The 27,106-nt window shown below is 58.7% G+C and overlaps 1 protein-coding gene across 5 annotated transcripts in view; it reads left to right on the forward strand.

The window, feature by feature from the left end:
* Window positions 1-27,106, forward strand: part of MOB2 (MOB kinase activator 2) — a 49,846-nt gene that overhangs the window by 17,341 nt on the left and 5,399 nt on the right. The window contains exons 1-3 of one of the 5 annotated variants that reach the window (XM_019934909.3): window positions 14,102-14,124; window positions 22,453-22,613; window positions 23,359-23,452. In XM_019934909.3, the coding sequence (XP_019790468.1) occupies window positions 14,117-14,124; window positions 22,453-22,613; window positions 23,359-23,452 (263 nt within the window). In that variant the 5' untranslated portion in view covers window positions 14,102-14,116. Of the gene's footprint in view, window positions 1-14,101; window positions 14,125-15,586; window positions 15,793-20,641; window positions 20,940-22,452; window positions 22,614-23,358; window positions 23,453-27,106 lie in introns of those variants that run through there. The other 4 variants (XM_019934904.3, XM_073809364.1, XM_073809365.1 and 1 more) reach the window with 4 other exon arrangements.

Below are 27,106 nucleotides of genomic sequence, written 5' to 3' on the forward strand. Positions count from 1 at the left end.
TGCACAGCAGGGAGATTTCACTTTTCTACCCGCAGACACGCTTGCCGGGGCTCTTCTTTCTCTCACCGCGTCAGTTCCGTTCATTTGGAAAATGCTCCCTCCCATCGTGTGCCCGAGGCTCCCGTGCTCTCCTGGCCAGGCCCAGGGTGCCCAGGAGCCAGTCGGCCTCCGGCCCGAGCCCCACGCTCTGCGAGTGGGGACACGCTGGACTGGTGGGCAGCTGCCATTTCACAGACGGAAGGAGGCACAGAGTCGGGCAGCTGCCCCGTCCGGAGGCCGGGAAGTGACGGCCCCCCTCTCTACTCGGAGCCCACCGAGCCTGCTCTCGAGGCCTCTGGGCTGTGTCTAGGGGCCCCCAGGAGGAGGACCGACCCACCTCTCGGCCCTGGGCTCTCTCTCCAACACAGGCTCTGGGCCGGGGGTGGGGGGCGGTGGGGGGCACGTGGAGCACCTTGCCGGACTTGCTGGAGGAGAGAGGGGGGCTCCGCAGGTTGAAAGCGCCGCTTTTTCTCCCCGCGTGTGGCTCCTGCGTCCACCAGAGGGCGCGCCGGGCGCGCCGGAGGCCGCCAGCGGGGCCTGGGGCCCGGGGCGGGGCTTGCGGCCACTGGCCACCGGGAGAGAGGAGAGGCGCGAGCTGGAGCGCACGGGCACTGAGTGGTCCCTCCTACTGCCGGCCGCCCCTCACGTCCGCGCGGGCTGCTGGCTGCTGCCGGTCCGCTGGGTGGCCCGTATCATACGGCGGACCGGCAGCGGCCGGTGGGCTTGGCTGGAACCGCCCGATCGCCTGGGAAGGTGGGAGCTGCGGGCGGACGCCGGGCCTGCACGTGATTCCCACTCCCACCTGCGCGGGGGCGGGGGGCGCCCCGCCTCATCCCCTCCGATGCTGGGCGACCTCAGTGTTTCAATCTCTGAGTGTCTGGAAGGTGAAACAGGTGTTTTGTTGTCTCAGGCGGTCCGCCGCTGGCCTGTTCATTTTACCCTGCTTCCCGCTCCCCCGCCCCATGCTGGGATTTTGTTTGAGGGATTCTAGACAGCCTGTGCCCACTCCGTCTGGTGACACCCGTCAGGGTGACGGACCTCAGGGGAATGTGTCCATTTTGTGCCCGTGTTTGGTTCCTTGCTTAGCTCTGAGCTCTGGGGAGGCCCAGCTCTGGGCCCACCGCCACTGTCTGGCTGTGTTTGAGCACCTTTCTAAGGGGCCGCCAAGAGGAGGGTCTGCATTTTGCTGCTCGCTGACCTTGAGTGAAGTGTTTACTTCTCAGGGTCCTCATGAAAACAGCAACCCCACACGGAGCTTACTTTCTACTTGGCCATTCTGCCATGATGGCCTGAGGCCTGGGACAGGGGCACTGCCAGGACCAGGGACTCTGCCTGTGGCCCCAGCAGAGGGGGTGGGGACCTCTCTGAGACACATAGGCCTTCTCCAAGGGGTGTCAGAATCTCGAGAGAGGATAGGGTATGGCTGGTGGCAGTGCGGTCCCACAAACGCGAGGTGCCGTGTGCACCGGGGCTCGCCGGGGGCCCCCCTTTTTGAGCAGGCCTCCCGTGTGCCGCGCCCTCCCTGTGCAGGCAGGAGCCTGGGTTAGCAGCCTTGGCCGGGCTCCGGGTGGAGGGTCCGGTGGGCGACAGACATGTCCTGTGTCCTTGACCTCTGGCACCTCTCCACAGAGACAGTGGTGTCCGTTTGGAAGCCTTGGGCTGGGACTTGGGTTATATCCCATGGCCTTGGACAGGGTGCAACTCACCCTCAGTGTTGGGTCAAGGGGTTTTCTTTATTTTATTTTATTTTTTTAAAAGAGAAAGGTGAGTATATGATTCAATTTTTTAAAATTTTATTTATTTATTTATTTTTGGCTGTGTTGGGTCTTCGTTTCTGTGCGTGGGCTTTCTCTAGTTGCGGTAAGCGGGGGCCACTCCTCACTGCGGTACGTGGGCCTCTCACTGTCGTGGTCTCTCCTGTTGTGGAACACAAGCTCCAGACGCACAGGCTCAGTAGTTGTGGCTCACAGGCCCAGTTGCTCCGCGGCATGTGGGATCCTCCCAGACCAAGGCTCGAACCCGTGTCCCCTGCATTGGCAGGCAGACTCTCAACCACTGCGCCACCAGGGAAGCCCCCAAGGGGTTTTCTGACTCCCTGGCATCGGAAGGTGGGGGATGAAGGGAGGGGTTATCCTGAGGTGCTGCCTGGGGTGGGGGGTTGGGCAGGGGCTGAGCTGTGCCGGGAGACTGTCTAGATGAGGCCAGCCAGCCTCGCAGGCAGGGCAGGGCCTGCCTCTGTGAATCTGCCTTAGCTGGGTGGGAAGCCCTGCCCACAGACGGGCACAGGAGGTGTGGGCATCAATTGGTAGCTGAGTGTGGGGGCCGTCAGGAAGGGGAGAGCCCAGGGGGCCCTTGACGGAAGGGGAGCCGGGGGCCACCTGCCAGTATCCTGTGTGGCGCTTGGCCCTGATGCCTGAGTAGGCTGGGCTGGACTTGTGTGTGGAACCTACCCCCTGCCCAGGCCCACTGGAATGAGAGCTGAGGGTTCTGGAAAGGCAGAGACCCACGGGAACGGAGGTGGGAGAAAACAGCAGACAGAGGAGGAAGTTGGAAAGCTGGTGAGCAAGTGGACGCAGGCTTGAGGAAGCTGGAACCTGAGCGAGCTGGGAAGTTTCTCCTGAGGAGCCTCAGGATGGCTTCCGGATCTGTGGGACCTCGGAGCCTCCGAAGGAGCCGGTTGCAGGTCTGGAGGTGCGCAGGAGAAGCAGCTCGACACCCTGCTCCCTCCCACCTACCTTGAATCTGAGGGTTACTGTCCGGAGAGCACGAGTCCAGCACTGCACCAGGGCCGCCAGCGTGCAGGTGAAGCCTTGAGGACATCCCGCAACCACAGTGATGAGCTTCCCCAGCCCAGTCTTGGACCCCAAGACCTGGCAACCGCAGTCCACTCTCCAGGTAGAAGAGTGCCTGGAGTCTGACCCGCCCAAGAGAAAAGACCTGCAGACGCTGACAGTGGGGAGCCGACGGACAGCACCCGTGCTACCTGCTATAGGGAGGCACACGGTCCCCCAGTGACATGCCCTGAGTGCCGCCCGCGCACTTCAGTGCCACCTTTAAGTGTGAGTGGGTGGCCAGGGCCACCAGGTGTTTTGTGGAACGTGTGAACAGGAACGGCAGAGACCAAAACCTAAAGAAAAAGAGGGAGCAGACTCTGAACAACCAAGTAAAATGGGGCTGTCGTTAGTTTCCTCAGAGACTTACAGACCATGGAGAACCCCGGCAGGTAAGAACTGACTGGTACAAAGAAGGAACATCCAGAGAATTAAAAAGAACGCTTGCAGGTTAGAGGTGCGATAGCAAATTAAAAACCTGGTAAAGGGATAGGAGATAAAATTTGGGTGTATTTCCCAGCAAGTAGAACAAAAAGTCAGGTATGGACACCGGGAGTGCAAGAGTAAAGACATTAGAGCATCAGTGCAGGGGGCTCTGCGGCCACAAGGGAATTCCAGAAAGAGCAGGAAACAGAAAGAGGGAATTTTAAGCAACTCAAAAATTTTCCAGAATCACAGGAAGTGAGTTCACCCCATGCCCCACACAGTGAATGCTCCCTGTTCCCACAGCAGGGGACACGGTTGTGACATTTCAGAGCACAAGGGATAAAGAAAGGATTTCAGAAGAGAGGAACAGAGAGGAACAAAACAAAACAAACCAGGAATCCGAACAAAATTCCAACCCGGAAACTAAAAAATAATCTTCAAGAGACTGTCAGAAAAGGACTTGCAACATGGACTTAATTTCACATCAGCCAAACGGTTAATCCTGCGTGAGGATAGAATAAAACTTGCATGTAAATTCTGAAAAAAATAGTGCATCTCATCAGCCCCCTTTCAGGAAACTTCTGAGGAGACCCAGTGCCGAAGGGAGAGGAAGGGGGTCTTCGGCCTTGGGAGGGACAGCAGCCCTGCAGAGGGCTGGGGAGCTACCTGGTCAGAGCTGGTCACCTCCGGGGGTGCAGGGAGGGGCTGCAGCTGAAGAGCCCCGGCTGAGACTTTCATTCCGGGCTCCCTGTCAGGAACCCACTCAGAAAATACTGAGGGTGGTTCAGGTTACTTCCGAGGCGTTGGATCCAATCCTATGTCTTGTTTGGGGCCTGTCCTTATACAGATCTTCCTCAACTTACCATGGGAACTACATCCTGACAAACCCATCCTAAGTTGAAAATATTGAAAGTTGAAAATGCATTCAATACACCTGACCTCCTCGCCTACCTTAAATGTGCTCAGAACACACAAATTAGCTTACAGTTGGCCAGATCATCTCACACAAAGCCTGTCGTATAATAAAGTGTTGAATGTCTCGTGTAATTGATTGAATATTGTACTGAAAGTGAAAAACAGATGGTTGTGTAGGTCCAGAATGGTTGTGGGTCAGGTTCACCCTTGTGATTGCGGGCTGACTGGGGGCTGCACTGCTGCCCGGTCTCACTGCTGGGAAAAGGTCAAAATGCCAAATTCCAAGTACAGCTGAACGTGATTTCCCTTTGCACTGTCATCAAGTCAAAAAAATCACAACTCGAACCATAAGTCAGGGATGTCTGTATTCTTAATTTTCCCAATTAATAATCCCTGGCTTCAGTTTTTAGACACGCCACATTAAACCTAACTCCGTGTGGTCGGCGTGCCGTGCCTGGGGTGGCTGTCAGCTCGCAGACACGCGTGTCCACGTTGCTCCCCCAGCGTCTTTCCGTCCTTCCTCATCCTACGTGCAGTGCTTACTTTTTAAAGACATTTTTTGGGAAAAGGCATGACCAGTGGAGGGAAGCTCACCCATAATCCTGTATTTCATCATGAAGTGAGTTCTGATGACGTCGGTCACCTGGACCCTGGGCGCAGGCAACCACCTTTGTGAACACCTTTGTGTTCACCTGGCAGGCGCAGGTCACAGGCTGGACATCCTCTAGGCCTGTCTTGGTAGCGATCAGCCCCGCTCTTGTCTCCGAAGTTACGGGATTGCATTGGAAAAGCGTGTGTGTGTGCGCGCGTGTGTGCGTGCACGCGCGTGCGTGTGTGAGTAATATGAGTGGTGTTGAGGTGTAATTTACGTTCCACGGCGTCCTCCGAGTTGAAGTGCGCCCCTCGATGAGGATGGATTCTCGTGGGCAATGGCGTTCCCTTCGAGGCACTGCCTCCCCGTGCCCTCCTGCCGCTCCTCTGCTTTCTGCACCGGTTCTGCCTCTGCTCTGTGGTCACCGGCAGCCATGCGGCAGCTCCTTCTCTCGATTGCAGGGCAGACTCTGTTGTGTGGCGGCGCCAACTTGCAGTGGTGGGCGCTGCCGTCTGCACCCCTGTCCCGCGAGTGCCTCTTCCCTGCGGCTCCTCTGGCCTGAGCGCTGCCCTCCTGCCAGCCGGACCTCCCCTGGAGGAATCTGAGGTCTGGGCTGCAGCATATCTCGCTCCGGCTTTCCTCTGACTTTCTGACACTCCCACGTCGGATGCCTTCCCTCTAATTTAGAGAAGAAAACAGATCTCTAGTCGGAGGCGAATATGCCATGGGGACTGCTTGACTGCCGGCTGCCCTTTGACCTTGGTGAGCCGGGTGTCCAGAGGAAGAGTCTCCTCCTTCTCCTGTGTGACCGACTGCGTCCCCTTGTTTCTCCCATATAAAACCCCCAGGTCCAGGCCCTCACCAGGCCTGATGGCCGCAGTGGGAAGTGGACAACGGAGGACACCAGCCCGGCAGGGTGGCTGGAGCTCTTTGATGATCGTTGACCCTCACGGCCTTCTGAGTGCCGTGACCCAGGCGCTGCCAGGTTTGTAAGCATGCCGTGAAGCTGCTCAGCTGGCTCAGCGCATCTTATGCTCATGTGGGGCGTGTGGACGTCTTCAGGTCTGCAGCTCTGACAGTCGCCGCGAGTTCTCCCCGGACCCCTGACGAGTGGCGTTCCTGGCGGTGGTGAGGGGACAGCCTGGGGCCCACGGGTGGGGGGCTGTGGGCAGGAACTCATTCTCCGCCTCCACTGGGCTCCTAGCCTGACCTCTCTTGGGGTTCTTCCCTCTCTGGAAACTTCCTACAGCCCTTCCATGTGCAGTGGACCTCTTCCATCTCTCTCTGACGTTTTTCTCAGGAAAGACTGTTTCTTGATTGGATTTTAGTGTTTTGGGTGGGGGAGATTCCCAGTGTTGGTGCTGGAGTGCCTGCGGGGACAGGCCTGTGCGGGGACAGGCGCAGGCGTCTCCCTTCTGCGTGCACTCTGAGCGTCCTTCCTGTGGACTGAGCCTGGGCTAAATCTTGCCTCCGAGCCTTTTATACCAGCGGGGAGGGCGGGGCGACTTGGCAGGACCCACATCACCCTTTATCACCCTTTACTTAGGCGGCCTGGGCTCCGTGCCAGCTTGGCTTGTGAAGACTGGGCGGGGGGGGCAACAGTGTCCCAGTCCCTGGCCATGAGCTGGCCTCTCTGTGGGCGTGGAGCGCACTGGGGAGCGTTGCTCCTGGTGCCCCCAGGCCCTCGCTGGTCACCACCTGGCTCTGCGTCTGCTCGTCTGGCAGCCAGCGCTGCAGGGGTCAGACGTGGCTACTGTGCAGTCTGGGCGCCCCTGTGGTCGGTGGTGGCCAGGGGCCCAGCAGACCGACTAGGCTCCACCAGCCACTCCCACTGGGTGGCATTTGGCTGGACTTGAACCTGAAATGCCACCATGACGTGTGGGGCATTTCTCTGCCTTGTAACTTTGTGCTGCTCTCCTGGCCCTGAGCCCTGCAGGGGTGCAGCCTGCCTCCCCCCTTCCCTTTCCAGGCGCTCTTCCTGCCTGGCCTCCGCCCTGCTCCAGCATCTGGGCGTTTCCACGCTCACCCTGGCAGCCGGGCTCCAGGCCGGCGCTTGACCTCCACCCTGACCCCACAGGGTGCTGTGCAGGGGTGTTGGACAGGTGTGTGAGGGATGTAGGGTTAGCCCTGGAGGGCGATGGGCCGGAGCCCGGCCCCGTTCTCCCCCAGCGCCAGCAGACCTAGCCGCACTCAGGCTGGGAAGGGGCGAGCCCAGGAGGGGCTTTCTCACACCGGAGGGGAGAAGGTACAGCAGCCCTTTCTCCTCTCTGGTATGAGGCGTGGTGGCAGTTTCCTGGGAGCGGTGGTGGTTTCGGGGCTTCTAACTGCAGCCGCTTCCTCTGCCGAGCAGGGCTGAGAGGGAGGCGCGGATCCGGCCCTTGCAAGTCGGACTCACCCACCTGCCTCCTGAGCAGCTGCCTGGGCTGTTTGTGACGAGCCGCTGAGGGCCCTGCGCTCTGCCGGGGCAGCTGAGCTTTAGCCAGGCATAGAAATAAGCTTCCTTCCCTTCCAGAGGTGCCTGTCCCCTCGGGGGAGGGGGTTGGTGTTAAGAGCAGAGGGTCTGGAGCAGGTGGCCTGCGTCAGATCTGGACTTTGCCTCGGCTGTGCCTCCGTTTCCTCCACTGCAGGATGGGGACGTCAGGGTTCAAGTGAGTGAACACTGGGAAGTCATCGGAGCCCTCGGGGAGGCCACAGGAATGGAGTTGGGGCACCGAGGCCCAGGAGTTGGGATTCCGGGAGGTCATTTCCTGTCTGTCGTTGCTGGTGCACGTGCACGGGGCTCCCGGGCCAGCGCAGTCTCGGGAAGCAGAGCGAGGCTCTTGCCACCCGCCTCGGGATGTAGCAGGTCCACTCGCAAGCAGGGGGAGGTGAGGAGATGGCCTCAGCCCGCTGTGGGAGGGGCTTCTCCTTCCTCCTCTGTCCCCTGGGTGGTGTGGGATGAAGACCTCTGTCCCTGCACCAGAGGGTGTCGCTGCAGAAACCCTTCCACTCCTGCCTCTCCCACCACTGCCGCGTGTGTCCTGAGTGCTCTTCCGTTGGTCCCAAGCTGGTTTCTTGGAGTGGAACTCTAGTTTTCCCCTCTGAGATCCAGCGTGGTTACCCCATGGAGTGGTGACCCCGCGGAGTGGCGACGCCATGGGGTAGCATTGGCTGCGACATTGGCAAGACGTCCCAGCACTTCTGACTGAAGTCACAGAAGCACCTTTTTCAGTCACTCCCCGGGACCTTTCCACTCATGAGAACAGTGACTTTACCCCAGCAGTTTTCCCATACTCCAGGGCACGAGCTGGCTAGGCTCTTCGGGGCATCTGGATGTGGCCCCAGCGTGGGTGGGTGGCAGTGGGGGATGGGCTCAGGAGCCTGCGGGGGGAGGGGCGGACACTGTCTGCAGGCCGGTGCGCTCCAGGTGCTGAGGAGAGAGACAGGGCAGGCCCGTGAGAAGATAGCCTCTGTGTGGCCGTTCCAGTCCCCTAAAACCTTTGCCTACTTTTTCATTTTTGAAAACATAGACGAAGCTATTTGTTACCATGAAATGGATCAGTCCTACAAAAAGGAGTTGAGAAAGTGGTAGTCAGCCCGGTAAGTGCCGTCCAGTGTAGAAATAAGACATCCCAACACGGTTGTCTTCTTTTTCTTTCCTGTGTTTCTAAAGTGAATCATTCATTGCAACATAACACATGCAGAGAAAGCACAACTCCGAGTGCACGTGTGTGCGCGGGTTTCAGGTTAGCGCACCACGCCCTGCCCATGTCACAGAACCGGCAAGGAGGCAGCACGCAGAGGCCCTGCGACCCTCCTGTCCTCGCCTGACATCTGGCACCTGGTTGCCCTTGGGTGTTCTGTGAATGGAATCCCGTGCCAGTGGCCCTGGGGCGGTGGCTTCTTTCGCTCTCCGCAGGCCTGCGGGACTCGCTGCTGGTGCGCCAGCAGGAGTCCTGCTCTCTTGTTGGTGTGTTTGCCTCTGGTCAGCTTTTACGAGGTGTAATTTACATTCCACTGAATCTAAAATGTAAGCTTTGTTGAATTTCAACAGAGGTGCGTAGCCTCTGACCACCCACAGGGACAGTATAGAACACTGGACGTCCCCTCAACACCCCCTTGGGCCTTGGCAACCACTGACCTGCCTCCTGCCTTCTGTTCTGGCTAAAATCCGTCTAGAGGGCTCCCCGAGCGTCTGGCGTGTGGGGTCTGCCCCTTCTGAGCCTGCTGCTTTGAGGCTCACCCAGGTGCTGTGCGTAGCTGCACTTTCTTCCTTTTGTGGCTGAGAAGTGGGCTCTTTCACAAATAAGACAGTTGGCTCAGCCGGAGGCCATTTCCGCTGTTCCCCACGTGTTCGCAGATCATGAATCGCGCTGCTGTGGGCACTGACGGTGTCTTCGTGTGCCCGACGCCTTCGTCCTTGCTGCAGAAAGGAGAAGAGTTGCTGGGTGGCTGGGGAAGGGCGTGTGTGGCTCTGGAAGACTTTCGCCCTGTCCTCTCCACCCCCTCCAGCGGCTCTGGTTTCTGCACGTCCCGCTCAGCCCTTGTTAGCCTCCGTGGTCGGACTTCGGCCATCCTGGTGGGTGTGGGGTGTAGCTTCTCTGGGGAAATGTCTATTACAGTCTCTTGTCCATTTTTCAGTTGTTGCATTTTGAGAGCGCTTTGTCTGTTGGGGACAGAAGTCCTGTATCAGTGTGTGATTTGCAGACCTCCTCTCCCAGGCTGTGGCTTGTCTTTCCATTTTCTTACTAGTGTCTCTTGGGGTACAAACATTGTTACTGTTGATGCTGTCCAGCTCCCCGTCACCTTCCGTGGACTGTGCCCTTGGCGACTTGCTCTGTTACGTGCAAGAACTGAGCGTTCGTTCCCGCTGCTTCCGAACAGAATTCCCAGTTTGGCACATGGCCCTTTCTGCGTGTCTGGGGCTGGCCTCCTGGAGGGGTCAGGGGCAGGCAGGCAGGGTGCCTGGGTGGACGTGAGCACCTGAGTCTGTGTCTGCCTCCTTTACTGGAGCTCACGCGTGTAAAAGAGGTGCAACTGGGAGGGCGAGGAGAGACGCATTCTGACACCAGCCACGTACCTGTGAAGGAGTGGGAGGGCCGTGGCCCCCGGCTGCATGAGCTTGTTCACGGTTCCGTCAGGGGCCGGCGGGGCAAACCTGGGGTGGGGGGCAGGGGCACTGGGGGTGGCCAGGGGAGGAAGGGTGGGAAGAAAGGGCACCATTGCCCGGCAGCTGTACTCGCAACTCACACGTGTGCTCATAAACACGCACATACACTCACAACACAGACTTACCCACATAGATGCACATACCTCACACACATGCTTGTAAGTACACACATCCACTCACAGCACACACAACACACGCTCGCATAGACACACACACAACTCACGCATTCATACCCATTCGCATGTACACACATGTATACATGACTCACACACATACAGATACACACACACACCACTTTATTTTGTTTTTAAAAACGCTAGTTTTTCCCCCAGTTTTTTTTTAATAAATTTATTTATTTATTCTATTTTTGGCTGAGCTGGGTCTTCGTTGCTGTGCGCGGGCTTCCTCTAGTTGCGGCGAGCATAGGCTACTCTTGGTTGCGGTGCATGGGCTTCTCATTGCGGTGGCTTCTCGTTGCGGAGCACGGGCTCTAGGTGCGTAGGCTTCAGCAGTTGTGGCTCACAGGCTTAGCTGCTCCACGGCATGTGGGATTTCCTGGACCAGGGCTCGAACCCGTGTCCCCTGCGTTGGCAGGCAGATTCTTAACCACTGCGCCCCCAGGGACGTCCCCAGGGTACCTTTTGTCTCAGATATTTTAGTTTCCATATCTACAAGTTCAATTTAGATCTTCAAAAAAAAAAACCACGTTTTTTTTTAAAATCTCCTTATCACGTGTCCAGTGTTTCTCTTGTCTCTGGAACAGATGGGATACAGTCATGGTGACGTTTTAACACCACTGTCTTCTGACTGTGTCATTGAGCCATTTTGGGGTCCTTTTTGATCGACTGCTTTGATTCCTAGTAATGGATTGTTCTCCTCCTTTCCTGAGGTTGGATGCAAGGCCTTGGGGTCTTTGCCTTGTTCGGTGCTGGTTGTTTTTGTGTGTCTGTGTTCCTTGGACTCAGTTGGAAACGACTGAGTCTTTTCAGTTCTTGTGTTTGTTCTGTGTTGGTGGGATTATGGCGATGTTTCATTTCAGGCTGGTTTTTGTCACCACTGACACAGGACCTCTGGAGGTCTCCACCTGGTGCCACTCTGGCTGGTGGGGAAGGAGCTCTTTTTGGGCCCATGCGAACCTTGAGGAGGGTCCTGCAGATCCTTCTGGGTGGCTTGTCCCTCCCGCAGCAGTTCCTTGTACATGTGCCCTGTCCCGAGCTCAGCCAGGGACCCCACGGGGCCCCTCAGCACGTCTGCCGAGTTCTCTCTGCAGCGCTTTCCGCTCAGTGTCCTGTCCCCCTGGGGCGCTGCCCCCTGACCTCTGGCTGTTTGGCCTCTCAGACTCCCCGCTGAGACGCCTCAGCTGGGATCCCTCGGGGCCCTCCTGGGTCCCCTTCCTACCATGCCGATCCATCCAGGCGGGAGCAGGCCACTGCAGCGTCCCCTCGCCGGTTCCCGTCTTGCAGGGATCACCGCGCTCTGTTGCCTGACGTCCAGTGTCTTGAAAACTGTCATACATTTGTCCAGTGTCCTGTTGTTTGAAGCAGGAGGTAAAAACCAGTCCTCATTACTCCCTCTCGCCTGGGAGTAGACGTCCCAACTGGCAGTTTTAGGGCTTTCTGGTTTAAAAGGTGCACAGGCTACGACGTGGATGAGCCTTGGGGACATTATGCTCAGTGAAATAAGCCAGACACAGAAGGACAAATCCTGTCTGATTCCACTCACGTGAGGTCCCTAGAGGAGTCACATCCATAGAGACAGGAAGTAGACGGTGGGTGCCCAGGGTTGGGGGAGGGGAGGGGAGTGAGTATTTATTGGGGACAGAGTGTCCATTTGGGAGGATGGAGAAGTTCTGGAGGCGGATGGGGGTGATGGTTGCACAGCAGTGAATAATATACTTTATGCCCCTGAGCCGTGCACCTAAAAATGGTTGCAATAGTAAATTTTATGTCGTGTATTTTGCTACAATAAAAAGAGTATTTAGAAATGTTTGTTTTTCAAGCAGCTGCCTTTGTGAAGCCCTCAGTCCCGCCGTCTTTTGGCTGTTGTCTCTTGGTTCCCTCACAGGAGCAGTGTTGAAATTAGCTGGACACCCCTGCCGCTCCCCTTCCTCTTGCATCTTCTGAGTTGCGTCGTGTCTGGTGCTCCTGTCATGCAGGGTTGGCTCTCCAGGTGGGATGTGCTTGGTTCTCACACCGCCCTCAGCAGGTGTCCTTAGAGCGTCGCGCGTGTCAGGTTCGCCTGGAGAGCTTCTTCACCCACATCCCGGCTTTTCTGCAGAGTTTCCGGTCAACCGGGCTGGTGAGCCTGAGAACTGGCATTTCCGACAGGCTCCCAGGTGATGCTGGTGATGCTGGCCCAGGAGCAGGTGGAGAAGCAGCCGTGTAACCGTGTGGAGGCCTCGTGGGCGCGGGAGCACGTGAGCTGCACGCCCCTCGCGGAGTGTCTGCCGCCCGCACAGCACTGTCGATGCTGGGGCAGGACGGGTCTTTGTGTGGGGCCTCCACCCACAAGACACCAAGAGCACCCCTCACTGGGAAACTGCAGACATTCTTACACATGCCTTTTCAGAACATAGAGGAGGAAATACTACCTAATTCAGTGAGGCTAAAATAAGACAAGAACCTAACAAGAAAAGGACAATTGCAGAGCACGGTCCTCCGTGAACACAGGTGTAAAACTCCCTAAGAAAGCATTAGCAAAGTGAATCCGGCAAAAATACATAAAAAGAATAACAGGTCATAACCCAGAGAGGGTGTTTTCCCAGAAGTCTAAGCTTAGCTGACCTTTGAAAATCAGTCAGTATAATTCACCACATTAACAGAATGAAGGAGAAAAAAATCTCAATTAGATGTAGAAACAGCGCATGACAAAATATTCACGTAAGCAATCAGCAAACCAGGAATAGAAGGGAATGTTCTCAAGTGGTAAAGGGCACCCGGAAAAAATCTAGAGCTCATATCAAATGTTCAATTGAAAGACTAGACTGAACATCTTGCCCTGCGATCAGGAACCAGGCAAGGATGCTGTCTCTCACGACTTCTGTTCAGCACTGTGCTGATGGTCTTAGCTGTGCCATGAGGCAAAAAAGAGAGAGAGAGAGAGAGAGAAGAAGAAAAAGAAATAAAAGGTATAAGTATTGGAAAGGAAGAGGTAGTTTGTTTGGGAAATAACAGGGTCATATATACTTATAAAATTATAGGAAACTGCAAAAAGTCTGCTAGAGCTAAAGAAAAAAGGTGAATTTAGCAACATCTCAGGATACGGGATACAAGCTGTTTGGGCTCACAGCTCCTGTAGCTGCTCTTCTCCATCCTGTGGCCCTCAGCTCAGTGGTTGGCCAAATCCCCTTCCATCTTCTGTTTCCCGTGGCACTGCCTTGTTGTTTCTTCTAGTCTAGACTTCATTTCAGGAACTTTCATTTGTGGTTCTTACTTTGAGTTCTTTTGTCTCTCTTTTCAAATCTTTCTTTTTTTTTTTTTGCGGTACGCAGGCCTCTCACCGTTGTGGCCTCTCCCGTTGCGGAGCACAGGCTCCGGACACGCAGGCTCAGCGGCCATGGCTCACGGGCCTAGCTGCTCTGCTGCATGTGGGATCTTCCCGGACCGGGGCACGAACCCGTGTCCCCTGCATCGGCAGGCGGACTCTCAACCACTGCGCCACCAGGGAAGCCCTCAAATCTTTCTTTAAATCACTTTATTTCTGAGGTTTTCAAATTCCAGTTTATCGAGGTACAGTTTTCATCTGTTTTGTGTGTGTCTTTTTGGAGTGTTTTAGTTATTACTCTTCCTTATTCTTTTCTATTTTCATTGGACTCAACCTTATAGCTTTTCCCGCTTGCTCTTAAGTGCACCACATTTTCCTGCACCTTCAACTAGGGTTCTGGGCCCGATGGCTTTGCTGCCTTCACAGCACGGGAGCCTCTTCTTCTGTGGTTTCACAAAGCCACTCAGAACCTCCAGGTTTATCACCATCAGTGGGGGAGGTCGGAATGATCCCCGGGGGTTGGATCAGAGATGGAGGCGTCAGGATGAACTCACGTCTAGCCTAATGTGGTTGCAGTGTCCACGTGAGTGGGGATGTAAACATACAGATTGGCATGCACACCCGTCTCCTTGCTCTGTCAGCTGAGAGGGTCTAGGAAAACGACATCCCAGCAGCAGTGGGATGACCAGGTCAGTTCTCGGTCTTTATTTTTATCTATTCATTTTTTAAAATTTATTTATTTTTGGCTGTGTTGGGTCTTCATTGCTGTGCATGGGCTTTCTGTAGTTGGGGTGAGTGGGGGCTACTCCTTGTTGCGGTGTACCGGCTTCTCGTTGCAGTGGCTTCTCTTTGTTGCAGAGCACGGGCTCTAGGTACGCAGGCTTCCATAGTTGTGGCACATGGGCTCAGTAGTTGTGGCTTGCGGGCTCTAGAGCGCAGGGTCAGTAGTTGTGGCGCACGGGCTTAGTTGCTCCGCGGCATGTGGAATCTTCCCAGACCGGGACTCGAACCCGTGGTCCCCTGCATTGGCAGGTGGACTCTTAACCACTGCACCACCAGGGAAGTCCCAGGTCTCGGTCTTTAATTTTCTCCAATAGAGGGACCCAGGGCTTCTTGAAGAAGTGGCTGGTTGTGGGACCAGGGCAGGGAATATAACAAGATGAGCCTAGAGGCACCTTCTGCTCAGTTATTCCAACTGCCTGGAGGCTGTGTCCTCCCAACCCAGGGCCTCCAAGTCTCACTCGCTCACTGGGTGAGCGCGGTGCCTGGGTTCCTGCCCTGGTCCTCACGTGCAGCCGGGACTCTGTCGGCGTCCCCAGCTTTGCCCGGGCAGTCAGCCTGCCCCACTACACATCAGGTAGTCCTCTCGGTGGCTTTGGAGTTGCCGCCGCACAGAGCTGGCCTGAGCCTGGACGGATGGTTGGCCGGGCCCTCTGTGGGACACAGCGTCGGGGACAGAAGCCTGGGCTGAGGCCGGGGTGCTGTGCTGCCGCTGGACGGGGCTTCTGGACAAGCGTGGCCGTGCTGCCCCCATTGGCAGCTGTCCCCATGGTCAGCCAGAGATGAGGGCTGCGGAGAGCGTCGTCCTCTTTCACACGTTTGCTTCTGCAGTCCCTGGTGGTCTCCTGTGTGTGGCCCAGCTGTAAAGGAGGCCTCGGCCACACAGCTTCTTGTGCCCCCTCGGGAGGCCTCTGGCCGTGTCTGTTGGGATCTCCACCGCCCACTGCCTACGGCAGCTCGGCTCCTGCTTGGGGCGCCCCGGCCTTGTCTTCCCAAGGCTGTGGATGCAGACACCACACGCCCGCGTCTGCACTCTGCAGGTGCATGGTCAGCCGTTACCTGCAGCCCAGCTGGGGCGCCCGCCCAGCCCCGCCTGCTCAGAGAGCTTTCCCGGCCACATCGGAAGGGCCCTCGTGCCACGGCGGGGCCTCACTGACGGGTCCTCTCTGGGCTATGCCTGTCCCCTCGGCAGTGGCCTCGCCCCACGCTGCGCCCGCACGGCGCCACTTTGAAAAGGCGATTGAGACACTCCCTCGTGTAACCAGACTTGGCTGGCCTCCGCCTGTAAAAGGAGCAGCTGTTTGTCCCTGCCCGGCCAGAGCCCGTCTTCCTCCCCCGCTGTCCTCATTGGCTGGCGTGGCTGGCTCCGAGTCAGGGCGAGTCAGGGCTGCTCGGAGGGCAGGGCAGCGGGGAGCAGCGCCGGTGCCGGGGCTCCCACTTTCCCAGCCTGCTTCCGCGCTGCCCATCATGCTGGGAGACCACAGCAGTGTCCCCACAGACCGGGCTCTGCTCAGCCAGCCCCCGAAGACCGGGCTCAGCTGCAAGATGGTGCTTCAAGCAGTCGGCAAAGTGCTCAGGTGAACGTGGCAGGGACGGCAGGGCTGTGTGACTGTCCCTAGTCCCTGCCCCAGGGTTCAATCTCGGGAGGAGTGGCCGTAGTTGTCCTCCGGGTCAAGTTGCCGTGGTGTGCAGACCCCTCCGGTGGGACTGGGGGGCTGGTGGGCCCCGGGCAGGCACGGCCCCACCTGTGGATGCCTGGGAACCAGCTGGACATGGTCAGAACTGTGTTTGGAGTGAGGTTCTCCCTAGAGTCCTGTGCTTCCTGCTGTTTGGTGGGGGGGGGGGCCTGAAAGGGAAGTGTTTGGCCCAGAGGGTCTGGGTAAGAACAGGGGGCGCCCATGACCGGTGTCCGTCTTTCTGATGAACCACGTCTCAGACCGCAGCAGACCTGCCTCGTGCCCTCCCGAGCCTGCTGGACAGAGCCTTCGCTGCCCCCGGCGTCTGGCCTCTGGTCCCCGGGCAGGATGACCAGTCTGTCCACCAGCGGCCTTATCTAGAGAACTGCCCTGGGCCTTGTCTGCTGTAGGGGCGTTACCAGAAAAGCAGGTTCTGACCTCTTTTCTCACCTCTTTTTCTGACCTGCTGCAGCAGAGCCTCCGGTGTCCCACACGACGGGTTTGGAGAAACTCCAGCGCCTCTTCTGTCTCAGGGTGGAAGCGTCTGTTTCAGGCATTCGGGAGAGCACTGGGGGGCCCTGCTCAGCCCAGCTGGGAGGGGAGGGGGCCCAGGGTAGGCTCCTGGCGGGGTCAGGAGCGCTGTCCCTCCTCACCCAGGATGTGTCACAGTTTAGACTGAAATCAGGTTTCCTTCAATGTAATAATCTTGTATTTGCCTATAATTTGGGTGGGTCCTAACTTTTAAGTGAAAGTATCTTTTGCTTTTCTAATCTTGTCTTTAATTGCAACCAAGCTAAGCAGGCCTCTTGGTCAGGGTCTGGGGTGAGGGCCAAGTGTGGCTGGTGGTGGGACCAGCAGTGAGCTCTATGACCTGTGTCTCCGGCTTCCTATGGTTTGCTCCCTCCTCTCCCACGGGGGCCGCCCTCTGCCACCCAGGGAGGACTCACGGGGAGTCTGCCCTGCGATGTAAAGGTGTGGGGCAAGCTGGCAGTGCCCCCTCCAGGTCGTTGGTTCAGATCAGGAACGGTGACGTCCCCACAGCGAGTGGGGGCCGGTGCGTGCCTGTGTGCACATGGCATGGTGGGAGGGGCCCGGATGCCGAAACAGGCTCCACGGAGGACAGGAAGGCAGGGCCAGCCCTCTGAGCTGTCTGCGAGAAGGAGGCCAAGACCGTCCCCCTGGGGGATCCGAGAAGACTTCCCAGTGAAGGTGGCGGTCCAGCCAGGTGTTAGAAGAAGAGCAGCTTATTAGCTCATGGGTAGGGGAGGATGCGGGCTCTGAGCAGCGTGGCCGCCTCGTGGCTGCGGTTCTGGACGGAGCAGTGCCCCGAGCACCTGGTGTGCATGGACGGTGGGTCTCGGGTGTCTGCAGCCCTCGCTCGTCTGCCCCGGTGGCTTCCCTCTCAACGGGCCTCTTATTTTGTAGGGGACGTGGCTTCCCTCTCAACTGGCCTCTTATTTTGTAGGGGACGCGCGACTGTGAAAGTGCGCTTTGTTTGGGTGCTGACTGCCAGGCTGTTAAACGAGAGGTGACCTGCGTGTCTCTCTCCACAGCGTCTGCCTCGTGCAGCCCGTGGGGATTTGACAGGGGTTCTGTGGGGGTCTTCCCAGCCCTCAGCCTCTGAGTTTCTGCTCTGGGAAGGGGCTGGTCACCAGGGCCAGTTAGGACCGGTGAGAACATGGTCCAGGCGGCGGGGTGGGGTGGGGGGGTGTCTCCAAGTGTCAGAGTGCGGTTTTCCCAGTCCCACTGCATAGAACTTGGGGGCTTGGGAGGGTGGGCATCCCTGTTTGTGGGCTCCTCCTTTCTAAGACCACCTGTGGCACCGCCCAGTGTTCCATGGGGCCTTCCTGTGGGACCTTCCCGGCATCTGTGTTTTACTCTGAGTCCACATTCACACATCTGCAGGAGCCTCATAACCCCACTCCCCACCCCAGACCTTCGACCCCCTCTGTCCCACAAGGCTGACTCCAGGCCGCCCCACCTCCAGACTTGCCCACCCTCCTTCAGGCCTCCAGGCTCCCTTGACTTCCTGCAGGTGCCCCCTGCTGAATCTGCCCTGCATCCCCCTCCTGGTGAGAACCTTGGCCGCTCTGGCATCTGTGCCAGCATCTGGGGAGCACTGCGAGCCAGGCACTGGCTGGGGGGGCTGGGGGGGAGGACAGCAGTGTGGGCGGGGCCCTGAGGAGAGAGGGGAGCCTCCCCCACCTGCCCGTCTCGTCCCCTGATCCAGCGCCACCTCACTGGCTGCGGCCAAGCCGGCTCTGCCTGGAGACCACCGGCCCCTTGCCCAGCACTAACGATGCCTGGAGGATTCATTTGTTTGTAAAACCCGGAAGCTGCTTGCTACCCCCTGGAGGGCAGGACCGTGCCGACCAAGGCATCCTTGTGGTGGCCCCCAGGGGTGGCCGTGCCTGGGGTCTGGAGTCTGGGCCAGCCGAGTTGCCTTTGGATGGAGACAGTGAACTGAGCTCGAGGCGTGGGCCTTCGGCGTTCGGTGGGTTCCCTCGGCCGCCGCCCACCCCAGCACTCGGGGCTGTGTGCAGGCGGGGCCCGCGGTGCATCCACGTTCCTTGGGCTGGATCCCTCCCACACGCTCCAGCCATCTCACCCGGTGGGCTGGGCTGCATGGCCATCTGTGTCTGGCCCAAGCCACACTGAGCCGAGGGGCCATCCCAGGGGACTGGGCGGAGTGACCTTGGGCGGGGTCGTGTAGACAGGAATGTGCCAGGCCAGGCACACTGGCGGAGGGACCCAGCTGGGTCCACGCCTCGGGTGTGGGGACCCTGCCCCCCCGCCGCAGTAAAGGCCTCAGGAGCAGGGGAGGCTGAGGGGTGAGGCTGTGTGGGCGTCCACTGGGGAGACCGTCAGAAGGTGTTTCCTGCGGAGCCGCGCCCCCTCGCAGGTGTTTGGCGTCGGCCGGGTGGGACTCGGCCTCGGAGCCCACAGTAAGACGGGGGTGGGGGGTTTTCCGCGTGTGCCCACAGCCGTATTCTTTCTCCCAGGAGGGCACGGTGGACCCTGGGTGGGCTGAGGCCTGGCATCCACCCTCCTGCCCGCGGCCCAGGGGTTCCACAGTTGTCCCTCCACACCGGGGCCATGCCCAGCCTTCCCTTTTGCGGATTTGTGGGAGCCCCAGCTGGTAAGAGGGTGCCTGGCCCTAGGCTGGGCAGGGCCCGTTTAGGAGCCTGGTGCCTCTGGGCGGAGAGTCCCGTCCTCTCTGCTGACACGGCCTCAGGGACTGAGGATGGGTGCCGCTGCTATGTCACACAGCAGCCTGTCCCACTTCCAAGGTCACCATGTGTCGTCTGAAACTCTGTGCTCTAAGGGGCTGAGCTTCTTGGCCAGGAGCCTTCACCTCTCTAGAAAGGACAGAACTTGGGGTGGTGGCACTCAGGTGTGGCAGGCCCTTCCACGTCCCCAGACTCGCCCCAGGCCGGCTTGTCACTCAGTCCTGCCACCACCTGGTCAATGGCCGTCGTCTCCTGGGGGAGGGTGTGAAGGAAGACTCGAGGACAGGGCAGAGAGGTCTGGGCTGGCCGACCTGGCAGGAGAGCCGTTCCCAGCCATGCTGGGTCTGGGGGCCCTAGGCCAGCGCTGGGTGATGAGGCGGGGCCTGGGGACCCCGGGGCGCTCCTGCCCGTTGGTTGTAGGAGGGCAGGTGCGGACGGAGGAGTGAGGCGGGGCGAGGAGGTGGAGGCCTCTGACCACACAGATCATGGCCCAGAGCCCCCTACGCCTGTCGCACGGAGCAGAAACCCAGGTCCTCCTGGGGCTGCCCCCACCGCCCCTCTGAGAACCAAACACGGAGGGTGCCCTCAGCCGGAGGGGCTCTCGGTCTCCCTGGAAGGGACGTGTGGGCACGAGGACACCACACCCTCAGCACAATGGCACCCTGGAGCAGGCCTGTGCCCGAGGCCCCGTGACGCCCCTCCGTGACGGCCGCTTCCTGCTGCCGCTCTGCCCGTGGTCGCTCGTGTAAAGGCCACCCGGCCGCGGTCGCTGCCGTGTGTTCCCTGAGCGCGGGGCGAGGAGGCGGGTCTGGCAGTGGCTTCACAGCCCAGGCCCCCGCTCATCCCACCCTCTACACCCAGACACTGAGGCTCCGAGTGGGTGGCTGGCCCAGGCCAGGTGTGCACTGTGGCGGGGGACGGGCAGGTACACGCTTGGAGCACAGGCGAGGGGGTCGGTTAAGCCTGGCCGGGCTTGTAGCTGGGAATCTGCCCAGCGGATGGACACTCAGGGGTGACCAGAGCAGAAGTTGGCTTGAGGTTGGAGGTGCATCCTGTGTGCTTGGGGCTGTGGACATGGGGGCCTTCCAAGCGAGTGCAGGCTTTCTGACGGGTGGCACGTGGCTCAGCACAGACCCAGGGTCAGGAAAGCACCCCACCCACCCATCTCCGGGGAGCCCAGGGCGCCCTCAGCCCTTCTGGGGCCCTGTCCCCCTCTGTGTACACTGGGAGCGGCTGCAGGGCCCCCACAGCCCGTGCCCACACTTGTCCCCAGTGAACAGCCCCACCTGCCCGCCGTGGGGACCCCCAGAGTGCCCCCTGCTTGTGGTTGTGTTTGTGCGGTGTTCACACCCGCGCTCCAGCTCCAGCCCCCCCCCGGGCCCGTCCCCAGGACACTGTGGCCCCTGCCCAGCACTGGCCACTGCCGGCGCTGCACCCAGAGGCCAGGCACACATTGCCTTTTAAGGCAAAGATCTGCTGTGAGAAGCTGAAGGGAAAACATTTCCCTGGCATTCAGGGAGCATTTTTCCTTCCTGTTTCTCTTAAATAAACCACTAGCAACTTTTCAAAACAGAAGGGAAAAAACGGCAAGGTCAGGAGCTGCAGACCTTTCATCCCGTGTGACACCCCCCGTGCCGCCAAATGTGGGCCTCAGCGGGGCTGGCGGGGGTGGGAGGGACACAGAGCCCTTGGGACAGAGGACGGCAGTGTCTAGTTTGCGCCCTGTGCGGGGCCGCAGTGTTTTCACCCAGGCGCCGGAGGCAGCGACGGGAGCGCCTCTCCTTCTGCGGGCACTGGAGACCACGGGGGTATGAGCTGGTAGGACTCAGCCGCGAGCCCCAGCCCCCGGGCCCAGGTCCTCGGCCCGCCCACCCTCCCCTGCAAGGCAGCGTCCCTCCGGCCTGTGGCTGCCCCTTGGGGTGGGAGGCCGCACTGGGCTTTGTGCCGGCCCTCAGTCTCCCTCGATCATCCTCTGTCCCAGGTGATCCCTCCTTGAGAGTCTACAGCCGGAAGTGGCCTCTTCTGGTCAGTGAGACTCAGGACGGTTTGACTGATTTGCAGTTTGTTTTCTGGAAGTTGTGATGTCTGCCACTAAAGATTTCAGTCATTCAAGTAAAAGAAGCAAGAGACTAATCCGCGCTCTTAGGGGTTTTTTCCTTCAGTTTTTCAACCCACGCCGGCCCAAGAACCCAGTCTTAACCTTGAAACGTCGTGGGCCTACAGGCGCGGGAGAGAGCAGCCTTGCTCCACCCTGGCTGACGTGGGGCGGCGGCGCCTGGAAGGCAGCCCCTCGGCACACCACTCACTTCGCCCAGCTCGGGCTCCAGCCTGTGGCAGACACGGTGACTCGGGCTGGCGTCCCGGCCGCAGGCTCTGGGCCACTCTGTTGGGCAGTTTTCCTCCTTAGGGGATGCGCCATCTCCTTGGCCTGCCTGGGCCGCACACACCGTGGCCCCGGCTCCGGCCTTGGGGGCAGCTGGCGGGAGGCTGGTTCTGGGGCCGCCGCCTTCTCCGCCGAGGTGGGGCTGAGGCTCCCTCAGCCCCAAAGACTTTGCTTCACGGGTTAGGTACTGACACTCTCTGTAGGAGAACAAAGACGTTGCAAAAATACGTATTCGTGCATGTAAAAATAGCCGTAACAGGCCCATCCTGTGCTCTATGACAGCATGTTTTTAATGGAAAAGAACTGTTTTCCTGACCAAGAAAGATTTAGTGAAAAGTGGCCATTTCATCAAATCTCTGTAACATCTGCTCACGCCTACTTCTGTCTCTGCCTGGAACCTGCACCGTGCACTACTTGGGAGAGAGCACAGGCCAGCGGGCAGGTGTCAGGCGGGTGAGCCATGAGCTCGTGATGACAGGAGGCCTCAGTGGGGTGGCCTGGGGCGTCGGCATACAGTGGGTGCTCAGTAAGGGCGGGCTGCTGGATCATCTGCGCAGCAGGACGCATGGTGGGACTGCACAGAGGCTCACGGCCTGGCCGAGTGGTGCACATCCCTGTGTCCCTGCAGCGGGACCCCAGGCCCAGGTGGGGGCCAAGAGGGGCTGCAGGGCCGCGGTGTCACGTGTGGCAGGTGAGCCGGCTGGTGTGGCCACCACCCCACACCCTTCGATGGTCCCGGAGCTCCCTGCCCGCCCTGGGTTCCAGGTTTGGGCCCTGGGCCCCTGACGGTGGCAAGGGAGGGCACGGGCGCAGGGCAGCTTCCTCCCACGCCTGGGCCCACAGGAGCAGAAGCACCCGAGGCGTCCCCCGGCATTGCTCGTCTCCCGGGCCGGCCCGCAGCCTCCACGCCTGCATCTGCCGTGACCCCGCGCTCCCTTGTCTCTGCAGGAAGTCCAAAGCCAAGCCCAACGGGAAGAAGCCCGTCGCCGAGGAGAAGAAGGTGTACCTGGAGCCGGAGTACACCAAGTCCAGGATCACCGACTTCGGGTTCAAGGAGCTGGTGGTGCTGCCCCGGGAGATCGACCTTAATGAGTGGCTGGCCAGCAACAGTGCGTGGGGGCGGGCTGGCAGGGCCAGGAGGGCAGCCCCCCGTTTCCCGCAGGACCCCCCGGAGCTGGTGCTCAGCACCGCCCCCCCAACCACCCGCGTCAGCTGGAAGCCGAGGCCTGGGGTGACCAGCCCTGCCAGGCACTCAGGGTCCCCTCAGATGCGGGGACTCAGTGCAGGTCCTGGTCGCACCGGGGGACAGGACACCAGGGCCAGGGGGGCACCGTGGGACAGGAGCATGGCTGCAAGGCCGGCAGTGCTGTGGTGGCGGGAAGGCCATGGCCTATGGGAAGGGTGGCGGACTCACCCCCGCCTGCCGGACAGGCTCAGGGTTCGTGGGATGCCCCATGCAGGGCAAGGCGCCAGCTCTCCTCCTGAGAGCGGTAGGCTTTGTGGCCGTGAGCTGGTGCTGCCGCCTGCCTTAGCGGTGTCCCCGATCAGCTGGTGACCATAGAGCAGGGTGTGGTCAAGGGGCTGGGGTGGGAGGTTTGCTGCCCCACCCCTCGTGGAGGGGACTCTGTCTCAGTCCTCGGGCACCCTGCCCCGCTCAGCACCGTCTGGTCCGTGCCGCCCGCTCCCGAGGATGATGCTGCGCTGGGGCCTCGGTCTCTGGTCTGAGATAAGCACAGCCCCCACAGCAGGGGCCCGAGGAGAGGGGCTCTGGTCCCCCCGGGCCTGCAGGACGCTGCAGACGCAGAGTGGCGCCCCGGTGTCGTTTTCACGCCCGGCCTTTCTCTTCCCTTCCAGCCACGACGTTCTTCCACCACGTCAACCTCCAGTACAGCACCATCTCAGAGTTCTGCACGGGGGAGGCGTGCCAGACGATGGCCGTGTGCAACACGTGAGTCACTGCCTGGTGCGGCCCTGTCCTGGGGGCTCGGGCAGGCTGTGGCCGTGCCCCCGGCCGCTGCACTCCGTCTTCTCAGACCCCACGCTCGCGGCCTCCGCTCGAGGTCTCCCAGTGGCTCAGTGCCTTCCTCAGCAGGGTCCTCGCCAGGCTGCACCTCCTGTCCTCACGGGCCCGGGGCCTGGCAGGGCGACGGGAAGCAGAGCCCTGCAGAGGTTGGGACCCCAGTGGTGTGGGTCCCTCCGGGGCACGGGTGCCGGGAGCCAGCCAGGGGCTGACAGGACGCATTCCTGGGGGCAAGGACATTTCCCCAGGACGTGCCCGCTGGGCTTCCTGAGACAGCAGGGCGTGCTTCTCTGCTGTGGCTCCTGGCCCTACCGGCTGATGGCTCTAACCCAGAGCTCCTGCTCTGTGTGGAGGCGGCCCTGCCACACCCCACCCGCTGCTGGTCCGTGGAGCTGGTCCGTGGGGCTGGGCCGCCTTGGCACCTTCCCGTGAGGTGACGTCCTGCAGGCCTGGTGCAGGCTGTTCTCTTCTGGAAGCACGTGCCATTCGTTTCCTCAGTAAGCAGGCATCCCTGAGGGGCTCCAGGGTACCCCACTGCCTCTGTGGCAGCTCTTGGAGGCCACATGGATAGGAGAGCCACCACATGGCCCTGAGCTTGCCACCGGCCCAAGTAGCAGAAGCCACAGAAGAGGCCACAGGCAGGAGGCCAGGTCTGCAGGGGCTCATCCCGGGCGGGGTGTGGCTCGGGGGCACAGAAGCTCCTTTCTGACGTCTCCTCTGCAGGCCAGGGGCTGATAGGAGCACATGTGAGCAGCGGGCCTCCACCAGTGGACACGTCAGTGCTGCCGTCCTGAGTTCACCCTGCCTGTAGGCTGCGGGCAGACCCAGCTCAGGCCCAGACATGTGGACCCTCCTCTTGCTGAGAGCCCACCCAAAGCCTCAGCACAGGCAGAGGGTAGAGTTCCCCCGCCCTTCAGAGGGCACAAGTGCAGAAGACAGCTGCTCTTCACTCCTCACTCAGCCAGCGAGACCCATTGATGGTATGCTCAGGTGTCACGTGTGTCCCCAGAGAGCCACAGCCAGGCATGGCCCAGGGAGGATGGGGCAGTGCTGGGTGGGCAGTGCTGGGAGCAGGCTTGAGGTGAGCTTGGGCAGGAGAAGAGCATGGGACAGAGTGGCCTCTGTAGAGCAGACGTGGCCACAGCAGCTGGAAGTGGGCAAGGGCAGCGCTGCAGAGCCATGTGTGTGGCGTCCTGGGAGGACGTTTGCCAGCTGTGTGCCTGACCAGGCGGCATCACAGCTGGCCTGTGGGCTGGCGAGTGGGGAAGCCGGGGCCCCTCCGTGGCACCACTGCCCTCCCAGTATCGATGTGTTTGAGGAGAGGCTCCTTGAAAGAGCATAGGATTTGGTGGCAGGCGGATGTGTGTCTAGATGCTGGCCCTGCCGTGTAAAGCTTGGAAACCTGGGGTCTGGAGAATCTACTGTTCATTCTTCTCATCTGTAACCTACTTTGTAGGGTTTTTGTAGATTTATATGAATTGATATGCATATAAATGCTTTCCTAGGAATCATTTGAGATCAAGGAATGGAAACACATGAATTAGTTTAGTAGGAAAAGGGAGGCCCGTCAGGGTCCACAGAGCCACTTGCTCTCCCGGGACCATCCAGTCCACCCGGCGCCTGGCGTGGGGCTGAGCCCAGGCCAGAGGCCCTTCTCCACCCTGCTGGTGCCTGAAGGACAGAAACCAAAGGCTAATGTTGGAGTCCCAAAAGAAGAGGAGAAAGGGCCATGCCCAAAACATATTTGAAGAAAGATGGCTGAAAACTTACCAGGGTTGGTCAAGACACAAACCTGCAGGTTCAGGAAGCTTAGTGAACTCCAAGCAGCATAAACGCAGTGAATCCACCGCAAGCACATAATCAGACTGCTGAAGAGGCTCTGCACCTTCAGAGCATCAGAGCCAGCAGCGCCGCCCCGTGCGGATGCGGTGCCGGCGGCTGCGGCTCTCCTTCCCCCGCTGGGCCAGGAGGAGGCTCCAGAACACCGTTCAGGTGCGCAAAGGAAAGAGCGGCCCCCCGGGAGTCCACGTAATGCTCCTCAAGAATGAAGGTAAAATAGAGACGCTTCTCAGAGGAAGGGGGAACAAGAGGGTTAACTCGCAGCCAGCAGAGCTGCGCAGGGAGCTCTTCACACAGCAAGGAAGTGGCGCTAGAAGGGAAGGCGGGACAGCAGGCTTCGGGGAGAGCAAGAGACGGGAGATGTGATGGGCCGCTCCACTCTCCTTCAGCTCTTTAAAGCGTGTCTGGTGGGTGAGCAAAACCCATCACCCTGTCTGATCGTCTTCAGCACGTGTGGATGGAACACTGAGACAGTAGTAGTGTCCTGGGGCAGCAGAGAGCCCTGTGTGCTGGTCGGCTCTGTGATTCCACTTGTGGAGGTGATTCTTGGCTCCAGGTACAGCATGGAAAGGTCATATGCATTTTATAATCCTTTGAGCAATCTCTTAAAAAAGTTACATAAGTGACACAGTCAAAATCATAATAGATGAAAGGAAATACTAAAAATAACGCAAAAGAAGGCAGGAAATACAAGGAGCGAAAACAAAGGGAACAAATAGTAGATGATGGTAAACTTAAATTCAGACAGATCAGTAATTACAGTGAATGTCAATGGTGTGAACGTGCCAGTGACAAGACAGATCATAAGAATGGATTTCAGTGTACACAAGAAATTCACTTTTTTTTTTTTTTTTTGCCGTGCCACGTGGCATGTGGGATCTTAGTTCCCCGACCAGGGGTTCGAACCTGCGCCCTCTACAGTGGAAGCGTGGAGTCTTAACCACTGGACCGCCAGGGAAGTCCCAAGAAATTCACTTTAAATGCAATGACATTGGTAGGTTAAAAGTGAAAGAATGCGAAAATATATACCAACAAAGATATACCAAATCAGAAGAAAACTAAAGTGGCTGTGTTAATACCAAAGTAAACTTCAGAGCAAAAAATAACTAGGGATAAAGAAGAAGATTGCGTTATTTACAAAAGAGTCAATTCATCAAGAAGTACTGCCCTTGAATGTGTATGTACCAAACAACAGGGCTTCTACACAAAGCAGATGGACAGAACCAAAGGGAGAAACACACAATCACATTATGGTTGGAGATTTCAACACTCCTCTCTTGGTAGTAGACGGAACTAGTAGGCAGAAAGTCAGCAAGAATCTGGAACTAAATAACACCATCAGCCAACTGGACTGAATTGACATTTACACAACACTCCACCCTCCGCAGTAAAATGCACGTCCCTTTCAAGTGCACTGGGATTGTTCATCAAAATAGTGTAGATCATATCCTGGCTCACAAAACAGACCTTAGCAAACTTTAAAGGATCGGAGTGATACAGAGCAAGTTTTCTGACCATAATTACATTAGAAATCAATAAGAGGACAAATCTCCAAACGTTTAGAAATTAACATACTTTTCAATAGTCCATGGGTCAGAGGGGAAGTCTCAAGGGAAATTAGGAAATGTTTTAAACTGAACGCAAATGAGAATGCAACATATCTGAACTTGTGGGGCGCAGCTAAAGCAAGGGTTAGAGGAAAGTTCATAGGATTAAACCCTTGTTTTAGAAGAAGATCTCAAT

This window comes from Tursiops truncatus, chromosome 8 (genome assembly GCF_011762595.2).
Source record: "Tursiops truncatus isolate mTurTru1 chromosome 8, mTurTru1.mat.Y, whole genome shotgun sequence".
NCBI lineage: Eukaryota > Metazoa > Chordata > Mammalia > Artiodactyla > Delphinidae > Tursiops > Tursiops truncatus.